Consider the following 19,849-nt stretch of genomic DNA (forward strand, 5'->3'; position numbering starts at 1 on the left):
AGGGAATTTAATTCCATTAAAATTTCCACCTAATTACTCTTACTTTATTCTGAATATATGATAGGCTACCAAGCCACAAACAGATTCAACAAATTAAGTGTTTTTGTGGTAAACATGACATTGACAAATTTCTTATCTTATGCCCTAAAATTAAGAAAGTCACTTCTTTACTCACCAGGTCATTAGCTTGATCGATTGTAAAAACGTTGTTGTTTACTCTATTACCAACTTCAATATGTGCATCAGCTAATGATGAAATAAGCTGTTTACACTCATTTTGCATTCGTGTAAATGGAATGGCAATTTCATCATAATACAAATGTTCTGAAAGGGTATCAAGTAAACGTGGCTGCACAGCTAGGGTAACAGCTCTACACTCCTAAAATGTAACAGACAACAAATATTCAGGGCAAATATGTAAATGTAATTCTAGAAATGCATAATCTTCACTTGCAAACTACCAAGTCTAAATTTCTATTGTTTTTGAATCTATATTCTGTTATCTCCCAGAACATAGTTAGTTTCACAGAGAAAAGGTAACACACCCGAACTACTCTAAAATTTTAATATGAATGACTACAGAACATGCACATGGAACTATTACAATTCCATTAAATTTTCCACCTAATTACTCTTACTTTATTCTGAATTTATTCCAAGACAGATTTAAAAATATACAACTGTAAAAAGAAATCAGTCAGAAAAGAACACTTAGCATGCACTAAAAAATGTTATTTAAAAACTCATTAGATTTCTTAACAATTGAACCCATAGTTTCACATGCCATACTGTAGAAATGGATATATAATTTAAAAGCTACTCACCTGCCCCCAAATTTAACTAACCCTTCCCACTCTCTCTGGTTGTTGCCTGCCCCAACCAGAGGGGGAATGACCTCAGTGGTGAGCCATGAGGGATTCTGTGGGATCTGGGTGATCAGCCTGGGCTTCACAGAGTAAGTCCAGAGAAGCTCTGTGAGGGTCCAGAAACCGAACTGTCAACACTTGCTGCTGAGTCTGAGAGGCACAAAAACACAGCATCACTGCCTCTCCAGCACACCACGTCCTGCCTAAAAACAGATGAGCCTTGCTTCTTTCCAGAGGCAAAGCTGGGGTTTCAGTTGCAATAGAGCATGGCTCAATTACTTTTAGACACAGCTTTGACAAACTGTTAAGAGGCAGTAAAAAGCAACTCTCACAGCAAGTGCAGACAGTTAAATTTCCAGAATTCCAGTCAATGGAATAAACAAAGCCAGCAGGAAGTTTCTTTGATTTACAGAAGCAAGTATTACACAAAATCAATACATCTTACTAGAAGTTAAAAATTAAAGGGGCTGCAAGGGAATGGTTTATTTGGAAATACAAAGATTTGGGTTTAAATGTGCTGATTTTATTCTTCCTGTGACCAAAAATCTGCCCTTGCTACTACTCATACAAATGGACTTCTAGCTCTCAAAGCCTCTTATGTTTTGTAGTTCTCAGGTACAAAACTGGAGGGTTTAGAAAAAAAGCTAGGGTTAAAGGCAAATGAGAGAGAAACAATGTTTCAGTATAACTTGGAATACTTTTCTATAAATGTTCAATTTTTTTTACAGAGAAAATTTTCACTTTTCTGTTTGTAAAATACAATGAAAATAATCCTAATAGCTAATGGAACCTAGTTTAGATTGTCTTTTTCATTTGGGGGCAAAATCTTACCTTCTGTAAAGCCGCCCATTCACAGATTACCAAAGCTACACTAATTCTCTGTAAGGCAGACTTGGAGTTCAAATGGAAGAGTAGTAACTGGCCAAGGGATTCAGCTGGTTTAATTTCTTGGGTTACCACATTTACACTTGGATCACAAATACAGCAACAAAGGGCTCCTAACAACCTAAGAGGGAGAAAAAAAGAAGTTACTATAAAAATAACTTTACAAAATTATAAAATTACTTTATATAATTATAAAATTACTTTATAAAAAAGTTTCCCCTACTGAAGCTATAACTTTTCCCAGGGAAGACTTAACTCCTATCTTATCTTCATAAAAAAAATACAAATCCCTGGAGAAGGAAGTGGCAAACCACTCCAATATTTTTGCCTGAGAAATCCCATGGACAGAGGAACCTGGAGGGCAAAAGCTCAGGGGGTCACAAAGATTCGAACATGACTTAGCAACTAAAACAACGAAACAAACAAAGGAGATTTTCAGACCTGAAAACACAGTTATGTGGCCTAGATGTTCAAATTTTGTTGCGGACTGTGCAATTGTTGGATTGCCTTCAGAAACAAATTTTAGTATCTGCCATTTAAGATGACTTCATCTAAGCTTAAATATTAAAGTATATGTGCACCAAAAAAATACAAATCTTATTTTTAAAACCTCAAAAGAATGAAAAACGTTTTCTTACTTTTTAATTTTTTTCTTACTCTAGTATGATGGAGGAAGGATTGACAGACACATGGGAGGAATCTTTCGGTTAAATGACTTTTGAATTTATGTATACTCACTTGGCTGCCATCATTCTGGCCCGCATAACAACAAAGTCCCTGGTGGTGGGGTCTTCCATGATGGTGTCTGCACCTGCAATGTACTCCTGAAGTACTTTACTCTGGCTCTGGCCCTGGCGCACCTTACCACCTGTTTTTTCCTAAGTGAATAAGCAGGGAAAACAGTAATTAAAGATTTACCATTAAAATTTAATAGACAACATAAAAAATAATCTCATTTGTTACAATTCCACTAGAATACAGTTTTTTCACAAAACTTGAATGGATAAAAATTACTATGCATTTTGTCAGGGTTCCAATAAAATAATTTTTCCTTCTGTTATAATAATAATATCACACTTATAATAAGGCAATACAGGTTTCTTAACAGTTACTGTATTAATAATTATGAACTGAACATACAAATACATTATGTTCCTCTACACTTACTTTGGCTCTAGCTTTTACCTCCAGCAACATATTTAAATCAATAGGCAAATGAGAAGGCTGCATCATTAAGCAAAGCCACGCAGCCATCCATGGACAAGCAGCCGCTACCACATACTGAACTGAAGCCTTGCTCAACAATTCCATCCAAACCTGCAGAATGAGAAGGGAACAAGAAAATGAAATTTTTCTAGCAAGGCCTAATAAAACCTAATACTTTTAGTGATACTGAATTGAAAAAAAAAAGTAGGAAATAGCACAAAAATTAATTTTAAAATTCAACAAATAGGCTTACTTTGAAATACTGTTTTAGGGTAGATGTTTGTATACTAAAAAAAGTAATACAAAAGAAAGTTTTTTAAAAAAGAATACAAAGTATTTTCCTCAGTATTTTACGAAAATCATTTTTTAAAATACCCATAAAAACAGTTATCAAAATTTCAGTAAATATCTGGAATCCTTTCTTTGTATCATAAAGCTCTATATGCATTCCTATATTCAATACATGCTTCAGTATATAACAGCTCCTGCTAAATTTAGAGAAGTAATACCCTTAGTATATGCTAGAGTAATATCCTAGTAATATCCAACATATCAGAGTAGTGAAAGTTACTGAGTTGTGTCCAACTCTTTGTGACCCCATGGACTTTACAGTCCATGGAATTCTCCAGGCCAAAATACTGGAGTGGGTAGCCCTTCCCTTCTCCAGGGGATCATGCCAACCCAGGGATTGAACTCAGGTCTCCTACATTGCAGGCGAATTCTTTACCAGCTGAGCCACAAAGGGAGCCCAAGAATACTGGAGTGGGTAGCCTATCAGTTCTTCAGCAGATTTTCCCAACCCAGGAATCAAACCGGGGTCTCCTGCATTGTAGATGGATTCTCTACCAACTCAGCTATGAGGGAAGCCATATCAGAGTAATATACTAGAGTAATATCCTAGTATTAATTAAAAACAATGTAAATCTTGATTCATGATCTTACGCAATAAAGCACTTAAAAAAAAAGAATTATTTATTTATTTATGGCCATGCTGGGTCCTTGGTGCTGCAGGGGCTTCTCACTGAAGTGGCTTCTCTTGTTGCAGAGCAGGGCTCTAGAGCACTCGGCTCAGTAGTTGTGGCTTCCAGACTCTAGGGTACAGGCTCAGTTGTGGCGCATAGGCTTAGCAGCTCAGAGGCATGTGGGATGCTTCCTGATCAGGGATCGAACCCAAGTCTCCTGCATCGGAGGTGGATTCTTAACCAGTGTGCCAGGGAAGCCCTGAAGCACTTTTCTTGATGCCTAACATTAATGGGCTAGGGCCACCATGTAGAAACACCACCAATGTTAACCCACAGCTGTTAACAATGAGCCACTTCAGAGGCCAATGATTCAAGACCACGTTAACAGGTATTAAAGGTACAACAGTGCCATTTCCTCCCGTAAATATTATTAAACATATCAAGTGGCTATTCTTTATAGGTTCCAACACATTGACCAATATTCCTAAATAAAAGGAAAAAGTGCAAGTCTAAATTATGATTACCAATAAATCCCAAGATACTCTATAGGACAGATAAGCATCCTGATAGAAAGCAAAATAAGTGATGGAAAAAAGTTGTCTTTTCTTCAGTTTTAATTTTCTGTATTGAGGCTATGAAGAAAGTGCTTAAAACACCTGCCTACTGGGTCACACAACTAACTAGGACTTAACCATTATAATCCATAAAAAGTCTATTTCCTTGATCTCCAGACTATTCGAATGTCTTGGATGATTTCTAACTTCTTAAATCCCTGATCAACAACTGTACAGAATTTTGAAAAAAAATTTTTAACATCTACCAAGCTACTGGGAAAAGGAGTACAGATATATTCACCACATACCTTGTGAATGAGGTCCAGAATTTCCTGGCTGCTTTCTAAAACACAAAACTGAAATATGTGTCGAAGCATATCAGGAAGGATAGGTGTAAGCCAAGATGAAGAGTTCTAAAAACAAAAGCAAAATCAAAATTATAACATAATTCTGCAGTGTTAGCTTATTTTAAAAGTTTTAAGTCAAATAACAGAAGTACTACCATGAAAAGACTGTTATGACTTCATCAAAAACGTTCAACTGGTGATAAATTTTGATAAGATTCTGAGCAAAAACACTGTATTATTCCAATGATTTGGAGAAATTAAATGGCATACAGTCTCTAGGAATCTGGAGAAAGTCTGTATGATTAACAACACTGAATTTTGCTTCTAATAAACTGAAAGCATCCTGTATATGGGAGTAAGCTCTAACCAGTGACAACTCTTTGGTTTCATTGTGTATCACTGCTCTGTCAGGGAAATTTGATAAATGATCACACTACAGTTGTGCTGGATAATCAGCTTAAGTTGTATGTGCTCATCATTAATGCAAGAAAAGAACTGTGAGATGATATCCAATCTAGAAAATTCAACTTTGAGTTCACTACAAAATTAAAGCCAAAGTTCCTAATTTATTTTGGGTTAAGGACCCTCTGAAAATTGGGGAAAGACTACGCACAATCTTCTCTTAGAAAAATACATTTATCTACATACTTATGTATAATGTTTTGCTCTCAGCTTCAGGGATTTCCTTAAGCTCAGGTTTAAAACCTCAATCTAAGGAATTTCTCAACAAATCAAAAGCCCACCCAAATCAAGCAATCCAATGGTGCCTAACTAAATCGACTGTGTGCTCAGAATTGTAGAAAAGTAATCTCATGTTGTCTACCGCACAAATTACAAGCTCACTGAATAAGAACTAAAAATTTTATTAACTAGTTTACAGTACTTAATATCACATCCTTCCACAATTTTTAAAAAATAAAAACTATGTTGTCTGGAAGAAAGCTAAGCATAGAAGAATTGATGCTTTTGAACTGTGGCGTTGGAGAAGACTGTTGAGAGTCCCTTGGACTGCAAGGAGATCCAACCAGTCCACCCTAAAGGAGATCAGTCCTGGGTCTGGAAGGACTGATATTGAAGCTGAAACTCCAATACTTTGGCCACCTGATGCAAAGAGCTGACTCATCTGAAAACACCCTGATGCTGGGAAAGATTGAAGGCAGGAGGAGAAGGTGATGACAGAGGATGAGATGGTTGGATGGCATCACCGACTCAATGGACATGAGTTTGGGTAAACTCAGGGAGTTGGTGATGGGCAGGGAGGCCTGGCGTGCTGCAGTTCACGGGGTTGCAAAGAGTTGGACACGACTGAGCGACTGAACTGAACTGTCTGGAAGAGACTGAAGAGAAATTTGGAAAATGTTTAACTGAATTTCCAGAAAGTGAGAAGGTCTAGGGATAAGGCATAACTCAGAAAGCTACATATAGTTCTCTTGCCAGTAGGAAACTAATAACCCTGGTCTTCTTTTTTTCACATTTCTCAAAATGGCTTGAAAGAAATTTAAAATAGACTGCAAAATCATCAGCTCGGGGGAGCCTACTCACTGACAGGGGATGCCTTAAAGAACTACTTTTCATTGAAAGGGAAAGGGACACTGGAAAGAAGAAAAGTTCTCCTTTCCTCAGCAGAGAGAACAGGCACAATTAGGAAAGCTGTAACAGTACTAAGCCAATAATTTAATATTACTCTCCTATGATTTCTTCTCATTTCCCCTGCCATATTTACCAATTCTCTCAATCTACCCCTAACCTCATCACTGGAAATCAACAGTTGCTTGCAGATCCCAAAGCCATACCTACAGATGAAGATTTTTTCCCCCATATTAATAAATAGTGAATGTAATATAAATTGTAGTAGTCTTCTCAGGCTATAAACTTTGTTACTCTAGTAAATTCTACTTTATAATTATTTAAAAAACAACCAAAGGAATAAATGAATGAAAGAACACAGGGTGTTTTTATGGCAGAGAAACTATTCTGTAAGACATAATAATGGAAAGATCATCACACATCTGTGAAAATCAGTAAAATGAACATGCAACATTAAGAGTGAAGCCCAGGGAACTCCCTGCAGGTCCAGTGGTTAGGACAGTGCTTTCACTGCCAAGGGCCGACATTCAATTCCTGGTCAGGAAACTAAGATCCTGTAAGCAATGTGGCACAGCCTGGGAAAAAAAAGTGAAGCCTAATACAACTATGGATTGGTTGATAATGACATGTCAACGTTCGTTCACTAACTGTAACATTCTGGTGTGCGACGCTGATGGTGGGAGCAGCTATTTGGGGCAGGGCAGGAGGTATATGGATGGGCACTCTGTATTTTCTGTTTAATTTTGCTTTATAAAGTCAAGTCAATAAATAAAGAGGAAAATAAAATTTAAAAAATAAAAGAGAAACCAAAAGCCCAACCAAACAAAAAATCCAACCCAGAATATGCACGTCACTATCATCACGGGAACGAGTATTTTTGAACATGCAGATTTATCCAGCAACACAACATGAAGTCTGCCTAGCAGAAAACACAAGTTACAAAATAAAGCTGAGAAAACAGCTGAAGCTGTTCTATCTGAATAATTGTGCAAGCATCTCCTTTTAGTCATTGTTACAAAAAGTTACATGCTTCAGCTGTTAGTATTTTCTCCAAAAATCACTAAGTACAATTTGGCCCATCCAGAAACAACCTGCCTCTTGCAAATCTGAAAGTTGGTTCACCTGTTTTCATAAATTTTGTGCCTGTCTTCCAGGAGACACTGACTTAGGCAGGTAACCTAATGTTGCTTTTTATTTATAGGTTTATTAAACTGAATTGGTTAGGAGTGGGGTACAGTGACGTTGGGATTTTCCATCCCAGAATTTTAAAAAATAGTCAGTGGACTTCTAGTATGCTACTAACTAGGAGTCTACTAGTCACAAATTTCCCTTCTAATGTTAGGCAAAGTCTGGAAAGTTTTGATGACTTCAGTAGTAGTCTGCTGCTGCTGCTGCTGCTAAGTTGCTTCAGTTGTGTTCGACTCTGTGAGACCCCATAGACGGCAGCCCACTAGGCTCCTCTGTCCCTGGGATTCTCCAGGCAAGAACACTGGAGTGGGTTGCCATTTCCTTCTCCAATACATGAACGTGAAAACTGAAAGTGAAGTTGCTCAGTCATGCCCGACTCTTAGCGACCCCATGGCCTGCAGCCTATCAGGCTCCTCTGTCCATGGGATTTTCCAGGCAAGAGTACTGGAGTGGGGTGCCACTGCCTTCTCCTCAGTAGTAGTCTAGCAGAGTATAATCCAAATTACAGAAAAATTCCTACCACAGACTGTTTACTTTACCAGGTTTAAATTAACTATAAGCTATACTACAACAACTCAAGTTATAATTCATGTTTTAAGAGGGCTTTAAAAAATATATTTTGGTTTATGTTAAATAACTGACACAGTATTAGCACTTTATGTCATTTTTATAATGAGGGTCAGATGGACGGGTGGGCATCTGTGGGAATACTCAGGGGAATGATTGATACTTATTTAGTGTAAAGAGAATGGGGCAGTCTCTGTACAGCTCCTTTATTCAGACTGGTGTTCCGGCCTTCACTCTGCCTTTGTGGAACTCAGAACAAGGAACGCTGATAACAAAACTAAGACTGTCAGACATGTCACTACATTTACAAACTCAAGGTGCAACTCTTGGTGCATCCTCTTGCGCTCAGTCCCTCAGCCAGACCAGTTTTCTTTCCCTCCCTCTTTAGTGCCACTATGCTCACTCCTGCTCCCAGAGTCTGACACATGCTCTTCCTCTGACTGTTACCCTGCTCTTCACCTGGTTAAATTCCATTCATCCTTCAGGTCTCAGTCTCAACTGTACTTTCAGCAAGATACTTCCTTGACCTTGACTCACCTCACTAGTAAGGACCCAGCAGCACCATCTGCTTCCCCTACCAGATCCTTACCTCACTATGTAATGATGGCTTTATAAAATGGCCACTATGTAATTATAAGCGCTTGTCTAGCTGTCTTCTTCTGTCTTGGTTAGCTTCCTGTTTTAAGCTCTACAGAAGGAAACAGAACTTTTCCCTTACCAATCAGTATCTAGAAAATTGTAGGAGCTAATATAACTGTTGAGCAAATCTACCTTGATTATGAGAATAATCAAAGTCACAAGGAATAGTTGGTAATATGGAAAATTTTCCACAATTGTAGGATTGCAATAAATCCCTAACTGGCAAAATTGACGTATTAGGTGGGATAAGATCTTGCCAGCACCATTTTGCTATGCCCCCTCTTTTATCTTTCCACAAGCACACCCATAAAGTGTGTAGATGTGGAGGCGGGGTGGGGCGGAGCAGCAATCTGATTATCATTTACTGTGAACACCTGATTCATGTCAGTAGGTATCATCATTTCTATCACCATATCAAATGATATGGGGTCGCAGGGAAGAAAATCTGGAAAGAAGCTACAACAAAGTTATGAATCATACTGAGTTCTCAGCTCCTCTACTAATTTGATCTGAAATCCTATTTTGGCCCACTGCCAAAAAACAAAACCCAATTCTATAATTAAACAACTCGTAACGCCTTGTTTTATTTATTTGTCCAACCAATATTTATCGAAAGTCAGATAAATATTTAAACGTTGCTCTCTTTTCACACCTTTATAAACTCTGACCAATACCTAATTATGCTAATGTTCTCAAATGCCAAAGTCTCAGTCAACTCTGTTTTTTTGGTCTTTATTCCCTTCTCTACATATGCATACATTAAATGTTCTTACATCCTGGACTAAATGTGCCCCCAAATTCCAACTCAATCTCATGTGTATCTTCATGCTAAATTTATAAGCATCATGCTAATGCTTGCCTTTCAAATAAAAATCAATACTTTTATGTACTAAAATTCTCAATGACTCAGAAGGTGACTCTGATGCAAACAGAATGGAAAAGCTTACCCAGTCAACAAAATATGGCTAAACTAGAGGTTAATGTCCAGAATATATTTTCCTAGTTGAGTTCTGACTAAAACCACTATTAAAGATAGCGGTTATTAACACTAATTAATCTAGACATTTCAGTAAAGTAATTCACAGGTAAACATACATATTCATATATAAACCTGCATGAATAAATACAGTCTATAGAAAGCAAAATCAAGTAATGCTCTACATGGGAAGAGAAGCTAAAAAAATGAATATATATGTATGATTCATTTTGCTGCACAGCAGAAGCTCACACATGATAAATCAACTAAACTCCAATAAAAACTTTTTTAAAAAAGGAAAAACAAATGATAAATTACTTCACTTTGTCAAGCTCTTTGTTCAGCCAAAAAAAAGTTACATCCTGATTTTAAGTCATTACCAAATAAAATTAATTTGGTTTGCCTAAGAGTTCTTATTTCATACTCTTTGAGAAGCCAGACTTGCTAGTACTTTCACATGTTAACATGAGAGATAAAGACACAAGGATTAAACAATTTATCTTCAAAGACAACAAGGTATGTCATAAAAGAGTCTAATACAAATGAGATTTCAGGAATTTCCTGGCAGTTCAGCGGTTAGGACTTCATGCTTCAACTGCCCAGGGCCCAGATTCCATCCCTGGTCAAGGAATTAAGATCCTCCAAGCCATGTGGTGCAGGCAAATAAATTTTTTAAAAAAGAGAATTTATAAATAACTTATTAACTGTGGTTCTATACAAAAACATTTTAGAGACAAGCATATATGCATATATACTTATGATGGGATAAGTTGTAAGATTCAGGCTATCTTCCTTATAAAGTCTTATGGTTTTGCAAAACAAAACAAAATTACTAAAGATAAGCATATGAAAAGATGTTCAACATCATATATCATTAGAGAACTTCAAATTTAAACTATAGTGAGATACCACTACACACTTATTAGAAAGGCTAAAATCAACAACACTGACAACACCAAATGCTGGGAGAGGATATACAGCAACAGAAACTCCTTGATGGTGGAAATGTAAATTGGTACACACATTTTTGGAAGACATTTTCTTATAAAATTAAATATATTCTTAGCATATGATCCAGCAATTGTGCACTTCAGATTTACCCAAGTGCACTGAAAACTGTGTCCATACCAAAACCTGCACACAAATGTTTAAAACTTCATTCAAAATGATAAAAACAGAAAGAAATGAAATTATCCTTTAATAGGTGAATATATGGAACTGTGGCACATCCATACAATGCAGTATTACAAAGTGATAAACAGAAATGAACTATCAAGTTATAAAAAAAGACACGGAGAAACCTTAATTTTGTAATGCTAAAGGAAACAGAAGCCACTATTAAAAGGCAATATACTACATGTGTGTGTGGCTCAGTCATGTCCAGCTCTTTGCCACCCCATGGACTGCAGCCTGCCAGGCTCCCCTGTCCACGAAATTCTCCAGGCAAGAGTACTGGAATGGGTAGCCATTTCCTTCTCCACGGGATCTTTCCAACCCAGGGATCAAACCCAGGTTTCCTGCACTGCAGGTAGATCCTTTACCATCTGAGCCACCAGGGAAGCCCACATACGACACAACTCCAACTATGAGGTATTCTGGAAAAGGCAGAAGTATGAGAACAATAAGAGAGTCGTGGTTGCTAAGGTTTTGAAGGGAGGAAAAATGGAAATGCACAGGTGCAGCACAGGCATTTTTTAGCGCAGTGAAACTGTTCCTCATGATACTCTAATGGTGAGCACATACCATTGCACATATGTCACCCATAGAACCTACACTGTAAAGAGTGAACGCTAGTGTAAACTGTGGGCTTTAGTTAATAATGTATCAATACTGGCTCATCAACTGCAACAAATGCACTACACTAATGCAAGATGTTAGCTAAGGGGAAACTGTGCATATTGCTGGGGCATATAGGAACGAACTGTGTACTTTTTGCTCAGCTTTTCTGTAAACCTAAGATTGCTCCTAAAAGTAAAGTGTACGAAAAAAAAACAGAAAACAACAACAACGTGAAGGGAAGAAATTTGATAATTTTAATAGGTCTATCTAAAGTGAATTTAAGAATATTTACATCAAAAACATTTAGGCAAAACTCACAAAACCGAAAAAAAAAAAAAATAATAATGTGAAAACTCAGAACCCATGCCAGCAGCTTTTTATATGAACCCATGCCTGATCAACTAACCATTATATTAATAAAATGGACATGACAGTTTTTTCTTAGAAGAGTCTGATCAGACAAAAAAGATAATGCAAAAAGAAATTTATAAATGTTGATTCATGGTAGTACAACACAATATCATGCTATAAATTAAAGTAGGTCTACATGGAATATTCCTAATTCACATAGGAATGAATGGGTGGTGAACACAAAAGAGACATTTATCCACAGTATTAATATATTGTCTAAAAAAATTAACCATTGTTTTTTAAAGACCACTCAAACTGCAGCACCTATAAGTAACAGCATAAAAAATGGATTCCTTATGATGTTTCCCTAAATTCTAGTATTTTGTTTGACCTTTAGTCTATTTTTAAAACAAGAATGTGAAGCCTTTTACAGACAGGGCAAGGATTACTCAGCTCATAACATATTTCTATTTACACAGTGATATTAACTGACGGTTCTCTGTAGGCATTTCAATGTGTTACTCCTTGGAAATAAAATGCTCTTAAGACTGAATATTCCTTAAAAGGAAGTAAGTGCCTGGCAACTGTATTATCAGTCTTTTCAAGTCACACTGCAGAGCTTCACAGGTAGCTTTCTAACCTGGGATGGTTTTTGCCAACCATCCAACTGTCAACCATACAGAGTAGGCAAAGAATGAATAACATGATCTTTGACAGGAAGGGATGATTCAATCTTTCGTTCAACAAAAACTTACTGAGAGCCACTTTTGTGTTAGGCAATATTCCATGGGCTGGGAATACAATCTAGAATAGTATTAAAATATTTCTGCCCTTATGATGATTATATTCTTATGTATCTACATACTCACCATACCAATTTTACTAGCCCTAACATTCTCCTGATCTTTATGTGAAGCAAGGGTAACCTGTTGGTCAGGTTGATCTTACAAAATTAATCTCTAAAAATTTCAAGATTACTGTAGTTATTTAGACCAAGTTAGTTCTTACCTGGTCTTGTGTTGATAATAAAGTGAACAGAGTTTCCAAGGCTGCTCTTCGAACTGATGATATAGTGTGATGCAAAAAAGGCCAGACACGTGGAACTAAAACTGTGAGTGACTGCTGAATACTAATAAAGAAGACACAGATTAATCTTATTCATTCTTGGTTGAAATCCTGTTGATATATCATCTAAATATCATTTCCTTATGGACCTAGCAACTTTTTCAACAAATAAATTCTAAAAAGACAGTACAATTTTCCTATGAACACTTGCTTAACACCCTCATACAAAACTGTTATTATAACACCAGAATAGACAGAACAAATGCAGTCATAAAGAGTAGCAGAAACATTAACATGGGGTTATTCTGTGGCACTTATATCATCAATCACCTCTATCAAATCAGAACTTTTCAGTATAACTGCATTTAGTCTGTTCTCACTCAGGAAAATGGGACATGTATCTTAGTTGATAGTCAGCCTACACAAAAATCAGGATTGTTAATCCTTACTCCTTTCTTACTGTTAACTCCAACAGGTAACCAATAGGTGCACAGAATTTATATCCCCCTTTGGGGCCATCTCTATCACATATCAAAAGAAGCAAGAGATGGTAATGGTAGTAGCTTTGGAATTTGTTATCCTAATCTAGCATTACTAAATTAGGCAAACTCAAATTATCTTCCTTCTCACAGATTAGATTTTGAATGTGAAAGCAAGCAAAGGCACGAGTTGGCTAACAACTTGGACCATAGGATTCCTGTCACATCCACGATTCATTTATAAAAGTTACCTCAAATTAGCAAATTATTTATAAGTAGCATTTGAAATATATAGCTCGATAGAAAAAGACATGAGGAAAAAAGAATATGTCAGTGTAATTATCTGTTCTTTTGGTTCCTCTCAGGAGGTCCATCTTTTAATGCTATTTTCATTACTTGTAGATTTAAATGAACGTCGCCTTTTACATTTATTTACACATCTAGTACATTTACTTATAAAATTATAACTTAAACACATGCACACACAGACATAAAACAGACTCAAATTTGAAAAAGCATTATAGCAGGTCTTGTTAATAGTGTAACTCTTCATGCTCCAAATACATGCTGCATTTCTTCTTACATAAGCTGGAAAGTATCTGCCAAATATCACAACATATGAAGCAAATTTTCTAAGGCAATTTTGAAAAAAAAAAAAGAATCAAAAACTACATTATTTCACACTGAATTAACAGAATTTTCACGACATTCTTTGATTTTTTTTTTACATTATCTAGCTTTTCCAACATTGTCCACTTGATTATATACATACATTTTTAAGTCCAAAGCCTTTTTTATTTTTTAGGGCAAGTGCAAACAAACCAAGGCTCACAGTTCAAGGTCACTTTACATGAGTTTTTATATAAAGTTTTATTGGATTACAGGTACATTCATTCCTTTATGTATTATCTACAACTGCTTTTGTGCTACACAAACAGAGTTGAGTAGCTTTGACAGAGATCATATGGCCACAAAGCCAAAGTCTCACTATCTGGACAGAAAAAGTTTACCAACCCCTAATATATAATAATTAAGAATTCTTGCATTTTGCAGCTTTCACACAGATTAACTCATTTAATCCTTATACCAATGAAAGTGTCTGAAAATCAGGAAACACCATATATGCACTACCATCTCAATTTTCCTCTTTACTTTATAAGCACTTATTTTGCTATTCCAATTTTGGGTTGTCCTACTAGCCTAAATTTAACATTGAAGGATGACCACAGGTCAGTATTATTTTAAACATTCTCTCCATGTTTTTCACACATCAATGATTTTCATTGGAAACAGATTTACTCACAGAACCAGAAATCATTTATAATCATAATTATATAAACATTCATTGAATACACTTACTGGACTGCTGCTGCTAAGTCGCTTCAGTCGTGTCCGACTCTGCGACCCCATAGACGGCAGCCCACCAGGCTCCCCCATCCCTGGGATTCTCCAGGCAAGAATACTGGAGTGGGTTGCCATTTCCTTCTCCAATGCATGAAAGTGAAAAGTCAAAGTGAAGTCGCTCAGTTATGTCCGACTCTTAGCGACCCCTTAGACTGCAGCCTATCAGGCTCCTTCGTCCATGGGATTTTCCAGGCAAGAGTACTGGAGTGGGGTGCCACTGCCTTCTCTAACTTACTAGCCTAAGAAAAGTAATTAACTTTCTCATCTGTAATTTTTTTTTCTGTATCTCCAAGGATATTAATATTTAGGAGCCAGTCTAAAAGGTTGGGAATACATTAATTAACTAAGCTTCATTTCAGATATCAAGACAGTAAAATAAACGACACTAAATTTTTGGTTTACGTCTTTGCTTTACCCATTCTCTGCTTTTGAAGATTATATTACATTATTATGTATTCCCTTCCTGATAAGTGATTATTGAAATCAAGAAAATACTTCTTGGTGAACATCATGAAGAAAATGCTCACAGAGTAGCAAAATTTGGAAATGTAAAACTGATGTTCACTGATAATTCTATTAACCACAGTCACAAAGGCTACAAAATTCTATAGTCTAGAACTATAAGTGGAAATAAAATGGATAATTGTTTATCTAAAGTTAACTCTCATAGGATGAACAAGTTGAATCATTATATAATGGAATTAACCCAAGAATATAGCTTCTCTAAGTTTCTGCCCTCAAAGAGCTGTTGGCTAGAGATGAAGAAGAAAAGCCCTCCTTAAAATAACTGTCTTTGGCATCCCCTACTTACAGTGCTGTTCTAAAAGACGCCAGACTATCATATTTTTAATTATCTGGAACTGTATGTAAACACTTTCTACTTTATTCCATTGAACAGAAATAATTACCTGCATTGTTGAACCTGAGGATAAGTTAACAAGGATGACAGAAGAGTCATAATACTATTTGTTGAAGCTGTTAGATCATCTAGTTCCAGAAGAGCATCCCATAATGTATTTATAATGAAAGGTACCTATAAGATCAGTTATCAAAAAAACAGTTATTAATTTTGCAAGAAATATTCACCAGCCATGCCAAACTGTATTTCAGGAGTCACTACTGATTCAACAACATATACAACCCCAATGACCTTGGATAATCCCAGTTCTGAGTAAAGTTAAGGAGGAAACATCATTCGTCTTCAACAGTTCTCTACCCCTCTTTTTAATGCCATTCAGCTCTACTTTGGCATTTACCTTTCTAGCGAGGTTCATAATGGATGGAGAATTCAAGAAATAAGATATCCCAACTGTATTTTCCATTAAAAAAAAAAATCATAAACTCTGAAAACAATACAGCTTACACATACATGTCAGCACCCTCTGAGCAATTTTAATATAGTTAAAACGTTCTTAATCATCATGAAAAGACAAATTTAGTTTCTGAGCTTTCGAAGTACTCTCAAATACACATGTTCTGGTTTTAACAATAGAGGGAAATCAGATGGACCTTAAAAGAGGCATTTCAAAAATGAAAACATAATAAAAAATCAAAACAAGCGAAAATCTCATTTGCCTAAAAACCAGGAATGAAATGAACAAGGAATGGTTGCTTTCTTTTTAAGGGAAGTTCTCTACATATTCTGTACATGAAAGGGAAAGATAAAAAGACACAATTCACAATTCACTCTTTCCAAGAATATATATATCAAGATCTTATGCACCAGAGGGCTGTCATAAGAAAAATGGAGAAAGATTAAAAAAAAAGCCAACCTCAATGTTTTTTCTAACATGCTACATAACAAATGTAAAAGGCTCTATAAGAAAAACATGCAGAATATTTACTTTTTGTGTCTGAAGATACACAAGGCTCTCTACCACAGGTACTAACGACGCTGCAGCAACAGCTCTGACATCATCGTCAAGATCCTGGAGCCCTTCAATTATTCTAGTTAAAACCTTAGGCAATAAAGTATTAATTACATCCTGCAAAAGAATACACCAAAACCGATTAATTTCTACAGTACAAGTGATGTGCTTAAAAAATCTTTCATTAAATTAACATACAAAAGTATAAATTCCAATATTTATTTTAAAAGAATCATGTAAACAGAAATGAAAAAGTGTCATTAGATGCCTATATAATTAATCTCATTTGAAAAAGAACATAACAGTATCAATATCTCGTTATTCAATGTGACTTGAAATATCAGAACATGTTTTCAAGGCAAGAACATGAATTCCCAGTGTGAATACACATACATATATACTCCTGTGCTAGAACCTGAACTTCTATCTCACTCAATACCACTGACAACCAAAGGGAATATGAGAGAAAAGAAAAAAGAAAACCATCTCTTCCTGCTTCTCATTATTCCAACCTACCCTCTTTTCAATTGCCCCAACAGTCAGCCCCCAAAGGTTACTCCTGTGATCATACACTAGAAATCTCACTGAGAATTGGTCTTGCTATGAAACAGAAACAGGTTTCCAAGCATAATTCTCTTTTAATTCATACTTAAATTCTTACTAGCATCACCTGTCTCTATGATACTACCTCAAGAAGGCAAATCTTGAAGGACTGGCTTATCTGTAACACTAAGAATCTAGAGCCATTTCATTTAATTAATGAGAATAAACTAAGAGGGGAAAAAACTCTCCCATACATGCTTCAAAAACTGAAGTGTTTACCTGACGAACTGCCAAAGCATACTTTATTCCTAGCAGACCACCATGTCTAACTTCCCACTGTTCTTGTGTAAGTAATTTAAGCAGCACATCCACAGTCTTATGAACTCCTGTCTCATTCATGTGTTTTAACACCACACCTAATGTTTGAGCACAAGTTTCACGAACTGGTGCCACAACCTAAAAATGAGAAAGCAAGAAAATTCACATTTGCAAAAAATATATATATATATATTTTAAGAATCTGAAGTCTGATTGGGTAAAGCCTCCCTTAGGATACTTACTTCATCAGAAACAAAGTCTCCAAATCTGTCTAAAGCAAACACACAAAGGAGTCTAATAACCAAGTCTTCCAACCACTCTTGATGCTGTTGAATCATCTGTTAAAATAATCATTTTAATAACACATTAAAACATATTAGATCCAAAAACTAAAACTAAACTATTACAGCAAACTAAAACAAAACACTGGGACAGATTATTTTAGCTGTAGGAACAATAACCAAACTATGGAATAGTCCCAATTACTACCTTCAATATTAACCACATCTTCTTTGATGATTATTTAGATATACTGTACCAAAATCTATAAAATTCATGACTTCTGTATTTTACTTGCACTCCCAGAGAAATTGAGAAACCACTTAAGGGTGCTGTAATATCAACTACATCTATTCAGTTCGGTTTAGTTGCTCAGTTGTGTCCGACTGTTTGCGACCACATAGACTGCAGCACGCCAGGCTTCCCAGTCCATCACCAACTCCCAGAGCTTGCTCAAACTCATGTCCATCAAGTCAAAGATGCCATCCAACCATCTCATCATCTGTCGTCCCCTTCTCCTCCAGCCTTCAATCTTTCCCAGCATCAAAGTCTTTTCCGATGAGTCAGTTCTTCGCATCAGGTGGCCAAAGTATCTATTATCTAGCCTATTACTACTGCCTCCATGTTACACCAGTCACATTGCTTGTTGACCGTTAAACTATACTCTCATTCATCTTACTCTACATTCTAATCCATTATACCCTGCTCAAATATGAGTGTTTTTACATACTTTTCCACCCAATATTTCTGAACATAACTTTCCTCTGAACTCATACTTTCTCTATCTGTAATATAAATAAACCTCTTCCTAATTTTTTAACCTTTTCCTTATGTTCACCCCTCCATATTTCTTACTATTTACCTCTCATTTCTACTTCATGGCACATGCTCTGCTACTTTCCTGTCTGAGAAAGAGGACATCTACTGAAACCTGATGATAATGTTGATTTACTACACTTACACTCACCTCTTCTAAAGTGCTATCCCCCATTTTACCACCACTTTTCCCATGAGCTTTAAGGATTTCCCGAAGTCCAGTGCCTGCACCATGTCGAACCTAAAAAGAACCAAGAAGCAAATACTGGAGGTTAAATGCTTAAGAAACAGTGTTTAACTTTTCTTCAATATGAAAAAGGGATACTAGATTTTTAAGAAATTGGAACAAACTGAGTGGGACTTCACAAGAATGTGTTTTTCTTCTACTATCCAAGAAGAATTACATATATTTAATCTCACAAGTTTGATTATATGGATTTTATTTTTTTAAAAGGCAAAAAATAGCTATTCTGAGTTCTTTCTGAGATATGAATCTGCCTGGCTGTCACTCCTCTACTCTCTACTTGCATTCAGCATTATCCACAGCAAAGGAGAGAAAAGCAGCATCATATAATGTTCTTTATAGTCCAAACACCAATATTTTAGAAATAAATACATCAGAACTAAGTTCCAAAGTCACCAGTGTTAAACATCAAAGGAAGACAATTTAAATAAAATGCCTCATGACTAACACGTTATCGTAGCCCTGAAGCTTCTGCAATGTCATCTGGGAGGGAGGAAACATGCCACTGACGCTGCCCCCACTTTCTAAAGCCCCATTCGAGCTAAAACGTGAACAGCTTTGAACCGAAGTGCATCTGGGAGCAGAAAGCTAAAGACAAAGCTAAAGCTAAAAGGCATTCCAAAACAGTGTTTTCAAATTACTCAGAGACCAACCAAAGAATCTTTCGAGATTACCAACCCTCAATTTCAACCAGAAGAACTTCACTTTCATATCTTCTACATATTGAGAGCTGTTCAAGATCTTTTTTGAAGAAATATTTCTGAGGCTAAGCTACCACTTGCAAACTACTGGTCTTAATCAAAATTGTCCACTTCCAAAGGAAATTTTTTACTGAGAGAGATACGCAGCTCTTTATGAAGCGCTCTGACAAGTGGTTCTGAGAGGGACATAGAGGAAAAATAAGGACTCTAATAAGACAGATTATG

General features: G+C 36.2%; 1 protein-coding gene across 2 annotated transcripts in view; it reads right to left on the reverse strand.

Moving 5' to 3' along the window:
- BTAF1 (B-TFIID TATA-box binding protein associated factor 1) overlaps window positions 1-19,849 on the reverse strand; it is an 86,311-nt gene that overhangs the window by 32,222 nt on the left and 34,240 nt on the right. For both annotated transcript variants that reach the window (XM_005698209.3, XM_018041408.1), the window contains 11 exons: window positions 18,831-18,920; window positions 17,827-17,922; window positions 17,546-17,722; window positions 16,700-16,840; window positions 15,764-15,888; window positions 12,916-13,036; window positions 4,782-4,886; window positions 2,919-3,068; window positions 2,490-2,629; window positions 1,698-1,872; window positions 176-379 (listed from right to left, as the gene is read on the reverse strand). In XM_005698209.3, the coding sequence (XP_005698266.1) occupies window positions 176-379; window positions 1,698-1,872; window positions 2,490-2,629; window positions 2,919-3,068; window positions 4,782-4,886; window positions 12,916-13,036; window positions 15,764-15,888; window positions 16,700-16,840; window positions 17,546-17,722; window positions 17,827-17,922; window positions 18,831-18,920 (1,524 nt within the window). The remainder of the gene's footprint in view (window positions 1-175; window positions 380-1,697; window positions 1,873-2,489; window positions 2,630-2,918; window positions 3,069-4,781; window positions 4,887-12,915; window positions 13,037-15,763; window positions 15,889-16,699; window positions 16,841-17,545; window positions 17,723-17,826; window positions 17,923-18,830; window positions 18,921-19,849) is intronic.

This window comes from Capra hircus, chromosome 26 (genome assembly GCF_001704415.2).
Source record: "Capra hircus breed San Clemente chromosome 26, ASM170441v1, whole genome shotgun sequence".
NCBI classification, from domain to species: domain Eukaryota; kingdom Metazoa; phylum Chordata; class Mammalia; order Artiodactyla; family Bovidae; genus Capra; species Capra hircus.